The sequence below is a fragment of the Dermacentor silvarum genome, chromosome 7, assembly GCF_013339745.2.
Source record: "Dermacentor silvarum isolate Dsil-2018 chromosome 7, BIME_Dsil_1.4, whole genome shotgun sequence".
NCBI lineage: Eukaryota > Metazoa > Arthropoda > Arachnida > Ixodida > Ixodidae > Dermacentor > Dermacentor silvarum.
The window spans coordinates 21,763,945-21,778,915 of record NC_051160.1 but is presented as its reverse complement, the minus strand read 5'-3'; the positions used below and the strand labels follow the sequence as shown (position 1 = coordinate 21,778,915).

The 14,971-nt window shown below is 43.5% G+C and overlaps 2 protein-coding genes across 5 annotated transcripts in view; one reads left to right on the top strand and one right to left on the bottom strand.

The window, feature by feature from the left end:
• Positions 1 to 91: 91 nt before the first annotated feature.
• On the top strand, positions 92 to 6,054 carry LOC119457687 (cilia- and flagella-associated protein 36). 2 transcript variants are annotated; one of them, XR_007467740.1, is made up of 9 exons: positions 92 to 643; positions 732 to 793; positions 877 to 984; positions 1,080 to 1,309; positions 3,150 to 3,291; positions 4,311 to 4,427; positions 4,496 to 4,781; positions 5,490 to 5,575; positions 5,645 to 6,051. XR_007467740.1 is itself a non-coding variant. In XM_049670324.1 (8 exons), exons 1-8 carry the CDS (start codon positions 532 to 534, stop codon positions 5,495 to 5,497), a joined length of 1,065 nt encoding a protein of 354 aa, XP_049526281.1. In that variant the 5' UTR covers positions 92 to 531; the 3' UTR covers positions 5,498 to 6,054. The 2 variants fall into 2 exon arrangements, 1 of the variants encoding a protein (XP_049526281.1); XM_049670324.1 differs by having other exon boundaries at positions 5,490 to 6,054.
• A 4,413-nt stretch (positions 6,055 to 10,467) lies between these two features.
• Positions 10,468 to 14,971, bottom strand: part of LOC119457686 (serine/threonine-protein phosphatase 4 regulatory subunit 3) — a 36,043-nt gene continuing 31,539 nt past the window's right edge. For all 3 annotated transcript variants that reach the window (XM_037719324.2, XM_037719326.2, XM_037719325.2), the window contains one exon: positions 10,468 to 12,648. In XM_037719324.2, coding sequence (XP_037575252.1) covers positions 12,532 to 12,648 — 117 coding nt within the window. In that variant the 3' untranslated portion in view covers positions 10,468 to 12,531. The remainder of the gene's footprint in view (positions 12,649 to 14,971) is intronic.

Here is a 14,971-nt window from a genome sequence, read left to right as displayed (position 1 = left end):
AACCATGCCATAACCATACTTTCGGTTTCGGTTTTTTGTCTCAGTCTTGTCTCACGAATTATGTTTGCGAAGTCGGATAGGTTGAACAGCCTTCGGATTACAGTGTACTTCGGATGGACCACGGCACCTTTTATATTCAGACTAATGTCGACGACGTATTCAGGTTTAAGCGGAAGCCAACAATAAGACCATGACCTCAGAGTGCGTGCATTTGTTGACAAAGCTTCGGAGAAAGAAGAAATTTGAAAGAAGGCAGAGAGTTCGGCATGGAGCTAGCGGCCTCCAGCCTGCTACTCTGCACAGGGGGAGGGGGAACGGGGACATAAAGTTGTGATGAGGAATGATGATGGCATAGAAAGGGGCACAAAGCTTCGGAAGCAACGTAGTACTCTGTACCGTACTCTGACGCCCTGTTCCATTGATCACCGCGGAGAGAGTGGCCATGGGCAGTAACTGCAGGAGTTGTCATGGTAACGCAATGTTTGTACCGTTTGTACACAATGTGTTAAATTCTCTCGATACTGCCATACGATGTCCTCGGACGACGACGAATCGTCCTGGGTATTTGAGTCCCTGGTCGGCTACCTGCGGGGTCCCGCGTGGAACATTCCGATTATAACTTTCATTGAACAGAAATCGATCGGTAAGGCTGATATACGCTTTCCCTACGTCGATTTTTCCCGCCGATGTTAATTTCATTATGTGCCAATGCCGTCGCCGCGACTTTGCAGTCTTCGAACCAGGATGCGACAACGAGGAATACCGCAAGATACACAACGAATACAAGAACCTGGTGAGGGAAATGTTTGCCGCAGCGTGATATTGGCTTACTGCCTTGCAGGAAAACCTGAAGGTAAACGGTGCCAAATGTTTCAGGTTGACTTTATGCTGGGAAGTCATATGGAAGACATGGGAATAACGCCTGAACAGTTCGAAAAAGTATGCGGTAAACCAAACAGGGGCATAGCTGCCAAATTTCATCAGGTATGCATCCAGTCACCGAGGTTATTGTCATTATTCGTAGCAGTGATAGAACACAGTATATAGCAAAACACATGAAATACGTGTTAACTTTTCAGGGTCTCTTCGAGCAGGTCTGGGCAGCAGATGATTATGAAATCTTCAAGCGTATGATGACTCAAAAGAACATTGATCTTCAACTTCAGGCACTGGAGATCATGGCTCAACGTTACGGTCTCGTGCCAGACTCATTCCAGGGTGAACCACAGGGTGTTACAGAAGACGCCGAGAAGGCGGATGAGAAGAACAGCAAAGATGACGAAGAGGTTCTCATGGCTCATGTCATGAAGTATGACTTGCACTTTTTATGTATCAGTTATGGCTGGGCGATTGATGAGTAACCTTACGATTCATCGATTAAGGCTTTAACCGAAAAATTTTTTTTTTAAATTGTGATTAATTGATTTAGCTCAGATGACCAAAAACAGGCAAGCGCTGGCATTGATGCATCCACTTATCTTGCTCAACACCAAGGAAGGAAACTAATTCTGACTGCCTGGAACAGCTTTCACGGCTAGCCAATAAATCGTCGTTTAAAGAGATCCCATGCACCTCGATCAAAAAACGAAAGTACTAGTTTTCAGCGGAAAATGACGAAGAAACAGCGCTGAGCCACGTGTTGTTATATCACTCGATGCTGGAAGTAACGGACGAAGACTTGGACCCCTTGCAGTGGTGGCGAGCGCAGAGCAAAACGGCGCTTGTTATGATGATGATGTTAGTCCTTGCAACATCGATGCCATGCGAACGCGTTTTCTCTGCAGCTGGCATGACTGTTAATAAGCAAAGGAACTCTCCACTGCCAGAGAATATTGACAAGCTCCTTCATCTCCACAACTGGACCTGTGATTGCATTTGACTAAGTTTGACATGCCTGAATGTTCGTTTGCACAGAGTGTCGTTCAAGTAATAATGAAGGCAACTGCCGATTCAAATGGCACATTTTTTTGTTTCTTAAAAGTGTATGCATTGTGACAAATTACCAGCGTTGAAATTTTTTTGCTTATGTATGTATATTCACAAACCATGTAATTGATTAATTAAATGATTCAAATGTACCAATTAATTGGGTTACAATTTTTAATCAACACCTAGCCCTCAATAATAAAAGCAATTATTTTTGACCAGTTGGTCTCTCTTATCCATAGCCACATATAAACATTGCTAGAGCCATTCTTATGCCTAGCAAACAGCCTGCGCTAGACACAAATTCGCTTGCCAGAAGATCACACAAGGAGCACTGTTTATCTTGCTGTTTATCAATTACTGCTTATCACTCATTCTAATATCTTATGTACCTGTAGCACTATTTCTTAAAGACCTTGCAACACACAGTGGATTATACGAAAACATACCGCAACTTAAGGCCCCGTGTTTATTCCTATTAATGACAAGCACTGCATGTCAATCGGCAACACTGCCAGCTATAATTAATGTGACCCTTTGATGAATTAACATGCTCAGTTTTGCTTCTGCTCTTTTTCATACTAGTACACAATCAATCTAATACGCTGAAAAGTGAATGTATGCCTTAGCAGAAAAAGTTTCACGAGGTGGGATCTTCGTAAAAAAAAAAAAACATTTTTGCCCAAATATAGATTGGGCTTCCACCCTAGAACTAAAAGGTACAATCTGTCCTACTTTGTACAACCAGCACTCTGCAAAAAAAAAAAAAAAAAAATCCTAAACTGCGATAAAATGCCGCTTCTTTATGGCACTTCAAAAGCTTTTATAGTTGGAGTTACAAGTACTCTAAAATTATTTCACTGGTAGCAGATTGCTATCCAGTGCTACTGTGAATGTGGTACGTTTAACTGCACCATAATGTCCAACTTTTTGTTTTTCTGTACATATAGTTATGCCCCGTTTTCACTTATGTCCCCCTATTTCCTTCACGTCTATTTTATTGTAACTTTCCTTTCTCCTATCTTTTCTCTTAGCCTGTAGCTTTTCCACGGCTGCAAGATGGTTCAGGTGTCCATTGGGAAGTAAGACAGTTAAGATGCCTGCGGCCCATACTTTTATTTCTAATTTTGATCCTTAGTACAATAAACTGCTACTACTAGAGATCGGGAAAGCAAGAACATGTTTCAATGCAGCAGACAAAAAATTGTGGTACTCTTTTGCAGGAAGTCACTTGAAGAAGAAGCGACAGCGAAAGAACAAGAGACCATGGAAGAAAAGCTAATTCAGGATGCCATTCAGGCCACTCTCTTGGAGAAACAGCGACTTGAATCAGAAAAAACCAAAGAGAAAGAACTCTTGGACAAGGTGGGCACAAACTGACAAATGTAGTCTAGCATGAAAAAAAAAAAAAAAAATGTACTGAATGTCACATAAATAGCAGCTCCAGGTTTAATACCACATAATTGCGAGCGTTACTTGCCTGTTTCATTCAAAACAAAGGTGAAGTGCGCATCGTCTGTGGGGATGTCATTAAAAAATTATTTTCTTGCAAATACAATGGAATGGTGGCGACATCTGTTGCCACTGCAGTGAAAGGCACCTTTTATCGTAGCAGTGATAGATGGCATCATCATCCCGTTGCAGCAAATTGAACATTTCCTGAGTGGCGTCACTGCAGATGATGCACACTTTGATGTTATTGTAAATGAAACAGGTAAGCAATGCTTGCAAACCTGATATTTAATTGAACCCACTGCAAAAGATTGCCTCTTTGTGAAATTTCAACGGCGATAAGCCAGCGGATAACTGGAAGATTCATGTACACATGGTGCCGTTCTTTATGGAACACTTGGTATGTATTTTAGGGCTCTAAAATATTTCCGCCATTCCTCACTTCATTATTAGAAATTAAACTCTCATGGTATAAAGACAGTCTCAGCAAAAAATTCCTGCCTGCCTGCTGAATTTATAAGCCATTTCAAGTAAAGCATGGAATACACAACCATTTGAAATATAGACTAAATCGTTGTTATTATTCATGTGCCATCTGTAGTAATTGCTGCTTAGTTTTGCTTTGCACCATTTTCTTTTAGAATAGTGTGATTGGTTGTGATTCATCATTTTAGTTTAATTGCTTTGAAATCTCTTCAAGTCAGTTTTTACTTCAGTAGACGTCCTTTGCACAACTCTCATTTCAATTTTTTGTCTCATGCTTCAACGAAGTAGTTTATTCTTTGATCTTAGCGAAATGGCCAACAGGCATATCTGTCCACATCATTGTTGTGATTTCTCTTCAAGACCTCCATTTGTATTGACAACAAACAGTTCACTGTCAATAAGGCCACCATGTAGAGAAAATAAACTTCAAACTTGGAACTGCGCAGGCTCTCAAGTTGTCCCTTGCAGAGTCACCACAACCTCCCACCGAGAGTGAGGAAACTGTGCCCAAGGAAAAACCGAGCACTGAAGCAGGGAGTGAACAGCAGACTTCTGCCGTGGAGGTAGTACAAGCCTTGCCGACACTTTTGGTGGGTCGTTTCATATAACTTTTGCAATAACTTTCATTCAGGATGATGAGCTGGCATGGCGGCACCGAGCAAGTGCTGAGGAAGTTACCCAGCGCAGAGAATATCTTCGTAACCAGCGGGACAAGCTGGTGGCACTGAAACGTGCAGAGCGTGAGAAACAGCTCAACAGCACGCTCGAGCGAGACGAGCCACAGCGCCCACGCTCTGCCAGGGCTGCCAGGGCTGCTCTTGGGGGCACCGTGATGCTTGAGGCGCCCAACATGGCTGATCAGGGTAACCTTGCCTTCCGCAAGTCCCTGGCGGCTCGGCTTAAAGCCGAAGTCATAGGTACGGCATTTCTCGTAGACTTTCAAAGTGGGCACCTGTCAGAAAAATGGGCTGTCCTTCCGACATTTGTTGCGCTAACAATGCAACGGAAGAATGGGATGTGTATCTGCCGTTTCTTCCTTCCTTCTTAATATCGCTGAATTTTTCCATTTCTTCAGCGTGTCAACAAGTAACGACCAGTGGGATTTGGTATATGCTGTATACTTCACTGCACTTTTCATCATAGTAGCACACAAACAACTGTTAGCTGTGCTGATTTTTTTTAATAACTCTCGCTGCAACTCTTTCCACCATTCTGACAACTGCAGTGAATTGTTCGTCAGCAATACCTTGCTATATATCATGCTGCAAGGCATCTGGATGTGCATATCTTCTGTCTTAAATTTCGAAAAATTGCTTCCAAATGTCATTAACTTGCTGCATTGTCTCCATTGCCGTGGTGCAAGCTCTTCCCGTGTGGTGGAGCTAAAGTGTTTCCACCTGTAGAAAAACACTGCTCACAGTTGCACACATTTGCTCTGATATTCCTTTTGGCCATACCTGGCCCTTGCGCCATTAAACACTTTACATCATCATCATCAAACATTCCTTGCCTTTCAAGCTATCACTGCGTCTGCCATAAAGATGGTATTTTCAATGGATTCTGCTAATGCTTTTTGTCCTTAGTACGTAAAAACGCCAGACATGACTTGCTTTCATTCTTTTCAGATTCATAGAGTCCTTGTCCTGCCTTTGCCTGTGGTAACTACAAATCTTCGAAAAAGCATGCTGACAATGAAGCTTCCAACATTACTGTAAGTGGCTTGCAGCATTTACCTTATGCTGAAGGCTTTCTAATCACCATTATTATAACTTTTTTGCAGAGCACTAGCAAGCAGCCCAGCCTAAAGGACCGCAGGGAATATTGGTGAACAATGGTGTCGCTTACTGTTAAAACTCGTATCCTGAGCACGAAGCTTAATAAATATATATGTTGTCATTGTTCCAACATACAAAACAGTGCAGCGTTTTTATTTAGCAGTGAAGCCGTATTGAATGTTTAGCTGTGTGATATAGAAATGTTTCAATACACACACCACCACAAATATGCAATGGTACCAGTGTATGCAATAGAATGCCCATACGCATTGTGTAATAATTGTGCAGTGTAATTGTGCAGGTGTAATAATTAGCATAATTGCATCGAACTCCACCGACAAGTTTTGTGAAAGAGCTAAATGAATACTTGGACCAAGCTACTTTTGCGCTCATGGTTGTCGTTTTTGAGGCAGTGGATGGGGAAGATGTGGAAAGCAAGTGTTTCAGCAATATGGGGGGGCCAGAAAGTGAGAACATGAAAGAAGGCGTTGCTACTATAAATGTTTCTGTCTAATTCACTATTAATCATCTAATACAATAGCTGTTCTATGAATGAGTTTCGGTTTTGTTTCCTAGGCAGTGTATGCATACATGCGATGCAAGTGTTCCGATTGTAAAAGGACACCCGAGGGGTATATGCATGCTTTCAGCAAGTTTGTTTAGACACATCTTTGAAGCAGGTGAAATCAACAGCAGCAAAGTTTCTGCGAAAGCTACAGTGTGTAAACTGTGTTGCTTATCAGTTTGTGACGTTGCAAGTTTGCCGCTACTTGCGTGCTGCATCTAAAGGTACATTATCGTTGTGTGCAAGTGTGCATGTATCCCACAAGAGGTGTGTGCTCAGGGCTATTGAATATCTCCATTTCCCATATTCCGGTGTTATATCCGCAGGATTTTTACGAATTTTTTGCATGTCAACAGGTACGTGTATATGTCATTATGCAGAGGGTGTGGACTCATGAGAGCAAAAAATCCTGACATTTTTGACACTCGCTCAGTCGTCTGCTTTACTGCCACTCGTTGCACAGCCCAGTGTAGCAGCCTAGCAGACAACCAAGCAAGTTGGAGCAAATGCCAAAATGTGCCAATGTTCTGCTCCCACGTGACCACCTACTGCATCGTGATGTCACGACACATAATACCTCCTGGGAAACAAAGCGAAAACCGGTTCATAGAAAAGCTATTGTAGTAAATTATTTAGTGCAGTCTGAGGATTGGCAGCATATCTTCTAGGGTTTGGAAGTCGAGGACCTTCGTTTAATGCAAAAAAAAAAAAAAAAAGTTGAAAATGCCACGTCCATGGCAGCAGGTGCCATAAAAAATTTCAGTTATACACTAGAAGCTGTAAAGCACCACCCAGGGATCATTATACTGCAAGAATAATTAATATTGGTGTAGTAACCAACCATGATGGACACAACAAAATGTTCAAGGCCATGATACGGGGAGGTGAGCTACGTACCCTCCCTGCAAGGGAGGAGGGCTCTATCGTGTTGCCTTGACTAGCACTCACAAGCAATTTTCTTTTCCCATCTCTCATATTGGAGTCAAGGGCCCACATGACGTTTATATCACAATTCCCACTCCCCTTTTGTTTAATAACTGCAGATTAATAGGAAGGTAGGTTACATTAGATCCAGCTATCCCAACATACAGATAAAAGCCGACTGCAACAAATTCCACTTTGGCTGTATTTGTTATAGATTAATATAGGATACAGTCGGCTTCCTGTTAATTCGACCCTGACGGGACCGGCGAAATTGATCGAATTATCCGGCGGGTCGAATTAAAGAAGGTGCAGAAAAAAAAAAAAAAAACACACCGCTGATTGCCTTCCTGCGAGACATGGGGCTCATCGACACCTGGTGACACACCCCTGATCTAAACTCATAGGAGGCTCAGGCGTAACAATTGCCGGCTATGTATACCAGGCTAACCCTGCTTGCTGCAACATCACCATCATCATCATCAGCTATATGCCCACTGCAGGACGAAGGCCTCTCCCTGTGATCTCCAGTTACCCCTGTCTTGCACTAGCTGATTCCAACTTGTGCCTGCAAATTTCTTAACTTCATCAGCCCACCTAGTTTTTTGCCGCCCTCGACTGCGTTTCCCTTCTCTTGGTATTCATTCTGTAACTCTAATGGTCCACCGGTTATCACCGGTGTTATACCACCACCGTCATGTGACAGTATTTGTCCCATTTTAACACGCCCCTGAATCAAACGCGCGCCCAGTTTCTATGTGTTAAAAGTAGAAAACTAAGGTAGGAAGGACATTAAAGTTCCTAAACATAGTAGAAATCTAACACGCACCCGATTTTTTAGCAAGAAAAATATTTGCACGAAGGCGGCCGGCTTCCTAACGTCAGCTCCGCCGCAATACATCTGAGTTATGCGGTAAAGCATACGACCATTGCGAAGGCGGTTTTAGTTCGGCACCCGATTGCACCGCGCAGGCAATTTTCGACCCAATTTTAAAGGGTGCGCGTTAGAACAAGGTAAATACCGTAATCAGACATTGTAAGCTACGATTTTTGCTTGAAAATCTTCCTAAGGCGGGCAAAAATAGGCGTTTTCAACGAGCGATGGCGTATGTTCAAGGCACTCGGCCTCATATTAAATCTATGCCCGGACTGTCCGAAGACTGCATACGCAACGCTCATTGGCTGAAAGCACCGTTTCAGGCAGTCCGGGACTGTCAGGAATGGATAATCGAAGAGGCCCACTGTCCTCTAAGCTCCTTCAAGACAGACGCTGGTCAGGCGCGTGCGTGCCGACTAATCAAGTTCGAATTATCCGGCGAAGGGCAATCTCAAAAATGTAGGCTAACAGCGATGCGTGGGCGCTAGCCGGGATCTTCGGTCGGTAGCGAATTAACCGGAGTCGAATTAACGGAAGTCTACTGTATACCACTAACGCAATCTTGGCAAAGCCGCAGGGCTGGGAATTGCATAGTTTTACGAGAACGGCGCTGTTTTCGCTGCACATAAGCTTGGTCCACAAGCAAAGTACATGGACGATGCTATACAACTGATGTCCGAAATTAACTAAAGCACTTTAAGAAATGCAAGCTCATTAGAAAAAAATAAAACTGTGCTTTGCATTTGCACCACCAGATTAGAGAAATTCTGCAAGTTTGTCATCATATGTGAAAACAAAAATTAACATATCGAGACTCTTTTAAGAGACAAAAGGCTTGAAATACCGTACGTCCATCAAACCTGTCTGCATTTTCAAACTTTATGAGGGGAAGCATTTTCTGTACTTCTGAATCCCATTTTTTTTATGCTGTATTTAATTTGCTGCTTCCAGTGAGAAAAATATAGCTTATTAGCAATAAGAAGAAAGGCCAAACCTCTCTCCTCAGTTTTGCAATCAGACTACAGCACTCGCATCAGCAATTATCAGCATCAAGTCATGGATTTCGTAGCGTTTTTTTTTTTTTTTTTTTTTTGAGTAACTCTCGAGGAAGAATTGTACACAGAACTTGGCCAAGTCGAGCTCTGTTCACTTATGAATGCAATGCATCTTGCTTAACTGTTCACAGGCGACTAACTAATGTTGGCCAAATGTTGCCATAACATACAATGTCTGGGGATGTGTTAAGGTGGCATCCACACCAGTCTTCCTTCTATGCAATGTTCTCTGTACACAGTCCTTGCTTCCTGAAAAAAAAGTTACACATTCCATATTCAAGGACTATAATCTACACAGCTAGCTTAGAGTCCAAGAAAAGTTACGTGCAGGGAAGAAGCCAAGAATAAGGACAATAGAAGAAAACAATTCCACGCTCACTCCGATCAGAAAATGGGTGAATGTTGCAAATACAGGTAAATTTTTTAAACTAATGTGGAAGACCGAGTGCCAGTAAGAAACCAAAGAAAAATATTTACGTGTCAGTCGTTGCATGCTTTGCTTGGCCCCTAAACTTGATGCTGTGGCTCCCCATGCACTTATATTTTACACCACATCAGGAGCTAACAAATTTCACATTAAGAGTGCACAGCCAACCAACAAACATTCAACATAAGCGTACAAGCTGCAGTGCCAAACGCCAACTTAGACCATGAAATTGCAAGTGCATACTCTAGTCAGCTGTCTGACAGCAGGTCAACAGATCAGCTTACATATTAATGTGAAAGCATTATACACCCCATGAAGCGGAAAATCTGCCGTCCATTGTTATCATCCGATGGTACCGAAGCCCACGTGACCAAGTGCTCATAATGTCACGTTCCCAGCGCTGGACCTGCTGCGGCTTTCACTGTGAAATCCCACGGTGAACAGCCACAGCCGTAGGTGCTCTGTGCCACAGCATCGGACCTGGCCCACTCCCAGAATTGAATTAAGGTTTGTACAAACTAGAGTAAGGTGGAGTTTTAATTTAAGGTGACAACTCATGCTTTCGCATTCAAATCACGTAAGGATACTTGACTGTAAATTTTTTAACAAGTAAACCAGAGAAGCTAGGCTAACAGTGCAAAACACTTTGGCAGATTCGCAGTGAACTCATGCAGGCCAGGTTCCATTGGCAGCGAAACATTAGTTAACAAGGAAATGACCGGCGAGAGTATTGATTCCCGTGAACTCGTCTGGCTATGTGCTTTGTCCCGCTGACAACTTGTTTCTACAAGAAAGGTGAACCAAACCTCTGCCATTACGACAATATAGTGGCCAGCGCTCAAACGCTTGAGCTGTTTGGCCCAAGCTTTAAGCCCATCTGATCGTAATTACACAACTACCGCACCTGTTGGCACAGAATGGCCTTGGCCAAGCTTGCCAAGAGGCATAGGACAACAGGCTAACTCAAGAGCGTCACACACTGCTGCCTTTTGATGCAGTCACAGCTGAAACAACTGGTTTTATTATAATAAAAAGAAAATCAACACCAGGGGAGGAATATACTCTACAGAGACACAACTTCTCTGTCCGCCTCTGCATGGCAGGAAGTGGCGTCATTTATGGATTCGAAAAAAAAAAAAAAATAATTAACAAAAGAAAGAGAAGGAGGGGGCGCGAGAGGAAAAAAAAAAATGCACCAATGTCAAGTTGGTCGATGAGTTGCCAGCTGTGCCAGCCACTTGGCAGTCAAAACTGTCACAAATAATAATAATAATAAAAAAAAAACTTGCACTGACATTGTGAAAACAACGGCCTTTCGCGCACGCACCACAGTGAGATGAGGCTTTGCTTGCCTTGGCAGATGCTTCGTAGTTTCACTTTTATCTCTTTTTGTTTTCTTCACAATGATGCAATGTCTGTCTCTCTCTCTTCCTTAGCTGTTTGCACACATCCCCTGATGAGGGCAAACGTAAAGTTCGGCTGTGTTGCCAAGTGCACCTGCAGCACTTGCTCAATCTTCTTGCAGACACTTGTTCACGCAACATGCTCTTTGAAAAAAAAAAAAAAAAAAATGAGAGCTGGTCCTTTGGGCAAATATGACAACACTTCCTTCTTCCCCGAAATCAACCCTAAAGCCACATAATCCATTTTTATCATCGCAAGGTTGGGGATGGAAGTGAACAAAACAAAGACAGGCTGCTTGAATCATCATTATTATTATTATTTTTTTTGAGAACGAAAAATGCATTCTTGGCATACAACTAGGCACGGTGGAGGCCCATGAATAGATAGATGTACAGGAAACAAGGAAGGAGTCTACGCAAAATGAACTATGGTGAAGTATGGGAAGGAACAAGATGCAAGGCGTCAACTAATTAAATGCGGCTCGTGAGAGGCCCGCAAAAGAAAATATACCGCTACTGCGCGGGGTTGCAAATATTGCGAAATCGAAGCAGATGATGACACTAGATGATGCATTTATCCAGGAAGAATCCCGGACGGAAGCGAGAGTTACAACCAAGAGACTCGCGGGAACAGCATGGTGTGAAATGATGGTCGCCAATGACTCCCAGAGCTCCGGCTTCACGCCACAGCATTTTGAGAACTTGAAAAAGTTCACAGCTACAAACATTCGTTTTCACCACTACGTTCCAGGCTGCCAGCGCACACTGCGGTCGTTGCATTTTTTTTTTTTACAATTTCCAAAGTTTAACGTTCAGTTGATGTTTGATACACACCCTTTATATATATTTATAATATATATATAAATTTGTGTATGTATACACACATATATATATATGCATGTACGGTGCGTATGTGTACACATATATATATATATCTATTGTTTATGTATAACTATGTACAGAGAAGGTAGAATGCAAGATGGCAGGTGCCGGGAGATGGTCTTGAGAAAGGACAACGGTGGTGATGCGAACGTCTCTGTGGTGAAGGGGGGAGAAACGGCTTGAACGAAAAAAAAAAAAAAAAAAAGGGATGGAAACGGGGAGAGGATAAGAGAAGAGATCTTCGAACGCAAAGGCAGCAGCACGACATGGCAAAATAAGGTAGTGGCGCTACTATCTGTCCTTCACATACTTTTCTCCCCTTGAAGCACATCTCTATAGTGCGAGGTCTATAGAAAAAGGTGACGTCACAGCAGCTGACACTGAACAAAGAAAAACGAAACAGGATGGGGTAGGGGGGTTTCGCCATGTTGAAGTTTTTAGTTGTCATGACTGGCACATCAGCCACTGTTGGGGCAGCGTTTCGCCGCTGCCGCCGCTGCCTGGTTTCTCATATCCACCCAATGGCAGCAAGCAGTGATGGGAGAGAGGCCCGTGGCCTTATTCGTGGTGAAGAGCGTGCTATCACTGCCCAGGTGACGAAGACGATGGCAACGTTGTCCACTGCGTCGAGGGAATCGTGCTGCCGCATAGCAGGATGGGGGCGCTTCGTGGTGAGGGATGGATGGACGAGAAGACGACGGTCGTGCACACGCACGTGCGCAGCGGTGTGGGGGAGGGGCAGGGGGGCACTCTCGGTGGGCGCTAAGATGACAGTCGCGGCCGTTTCGCAGAGGGAAGACCGCCTGTTGTCATACTGCCGTCCTCCTCTTCCTCTTCTTCCTCGTCAGAGTCTTCGTCAGGGTAGTCGACAAGGCCACCCTGCAAACAATCCAAGAGTTTTCTTTTCCTTTTCCTAAAAGCAAGCCTGTCTCTCACAGAGTCTCTCACATTGAACACAAATTCATCCGATACAACACACCATTAAAAAAGGACACTAAAAGAGAAACACTAAATCAGTTTTGACTGATTATATATTACTATGCTTTCGTTAATTTCTCGGCAATGGGTTAGGTTAGGTGGCTCCACCAGTCATTCCAGAGCACATGCACTTGTGCTTACCCATCTAGTCGATGATAGTTGTTCTTCCTTTAGCTCTTCCTTTATGTACACATAGGACAGACCAAACATGAATAGTATTTTGGCTGCTAGCAGCAAGCGGCAATAGTGGATTACTATTCTAAGAAAAAGTTCGTACTCTCTCCTGTCCTTTACTGTCAACTTTACCAAAAAGTTCAACCAGGGGCGGTATTCTGTAAGAGTCTACCTAGTGGACTGTCCATTTCGCCATTTCGGCGACCGTTCATTCGCTGCTGCTTGACGCGCAGGAAGGTGTCAGCCAGTCTCCTTCATGCACGTCAAGCAGCAGCGAATCAACAGCTGCCGAAATGGACAGTCCATCCACTAGGTAGACTCTTACAGAATACCGCCCCAGCCTTCATTGGTCCAGTAAAAACAGAATTGCGCAAGAAACAGTAAAAACATTTACATTTATCAAATTAGGCAATTTATATGCATTTCCAGTAGTGCTGTGCCATAACGTTGAACAGGTCACCAGCACCAAAATCTCAAGAAATCGATGTGCAAAGTTTGGGTGCTGCAAATGCTGCTTTATACGTATGGCTTGATGGAAGTGCCCTGCATTGCTCTCAAGCACTGCCCGAAAACGAAGTTCTCTCGTGAATGACCTTCACATTGCCCAGAAAACCACACAGAGAGCAGCTATGAAAGCAATCGTGGCTGCATGGCCACACAAAAGGAATCCTTTCTAAAACTCTGCTTTGAGCCCACAATGGTGCCATGTCGTTTTGATAAAGGTCTGAACATATGCAGGTTATGCACATAATGTCCCAACCACTCCTCTTCAGTGTTTTAATTGGGGGTACAGGTTATACAAGCACATGTGTAACATTTCTAGAACTGGAAGTTGAGCAAGTTAGGGATTTAAGGTACAGAATGACAGGGCATACAAACATGGATCCAAGTAGAATGAGAAACACAACACAAGGGGAAGAAAACATTGTCCACCTCACTGTACTTGTGTCCGTAGAAATTTCTTGCGTCATTTTGCAGCCCAGCCGATAGTGCGTCGCTCGCATTTTGGCAAGACGCGCTTTATAAAATGCGAAATTTACGCACTTCTCTGCAATGTTTCAGCGAATAAAATCTGAGTGACCTCAACTAAAAATGTCTATTATCAATGAGATTGCAGCTGGCTGTGAATAGAATATGATAAGAGTGGTGTAGAATCAAGTGAAATTCGCTACAAACTCGAGGTCCTGTCACTTTTGCTAATATCGCAGCGGCACAATATAAGTTCCCCGTGATATGTCGCCGATCTGTAATGTTCCTGCATCTTACGTTGCGTTTGAATGTGGCGAACACGTAAATTTAGCGGTGCAGCCAGTTTGTACATTGCAACAAGTGACCGATGCGATGCAACAAGCGACCGGCACGTTGCAGATACGGCGCAGCCATCGCATCTTGAAAGCGATCTGCGACGTGCGCAAAGTGTGCGCCCGCACAGGCCTCATTATCAAAACGATCTGCGATGTTGACAAAGTGCGCCTAGTGCCGGTAGTTTCGTATGCGCTGTGCTTTCGATGTTTAGTTCACGCTGAAGTGAGAGACAGCGCAAAGGTCCGTTCGCTCGCTGCTGTCCCCGCTGCAATTCCTCACGCTAGCGTTTCGACAGCAAGTGTCTGCAGTCACCGAGCGAGATGTGTTCCATGTTTACCTGTGCGCGCGTGACACCGTGCTTGTGAACTTAGTAAGCGAATGTTTCAAAGTTTATATGGCTGGTAAAACTACTATCCTTACTTCGTACAGCTGTCTACTAATTTGCTATCGCAATCGTTGCTTTACCTTTCGGGCGAAACTGTACTCAGTAAAGTGCTACATTAAACTCGAAAATATTTATGGTGCTTCTATGTCACTGCTTTCATAACTTTTCTCGTGGTCCCTACCCATAGTAAACTTCAGATATATCTTGTAAGCTACGCAACATACCTCATCCGTTTTATTGAGAGAAGTCTTTGACAAAACAGGGTTTAGTCTGTATTCCTTAGAAAAATCATAATCTAACCTCAAATTCACAGTGGAAATTCTTACCGAGCGGTGGCTTCGATTAATCCTGTTTCACACC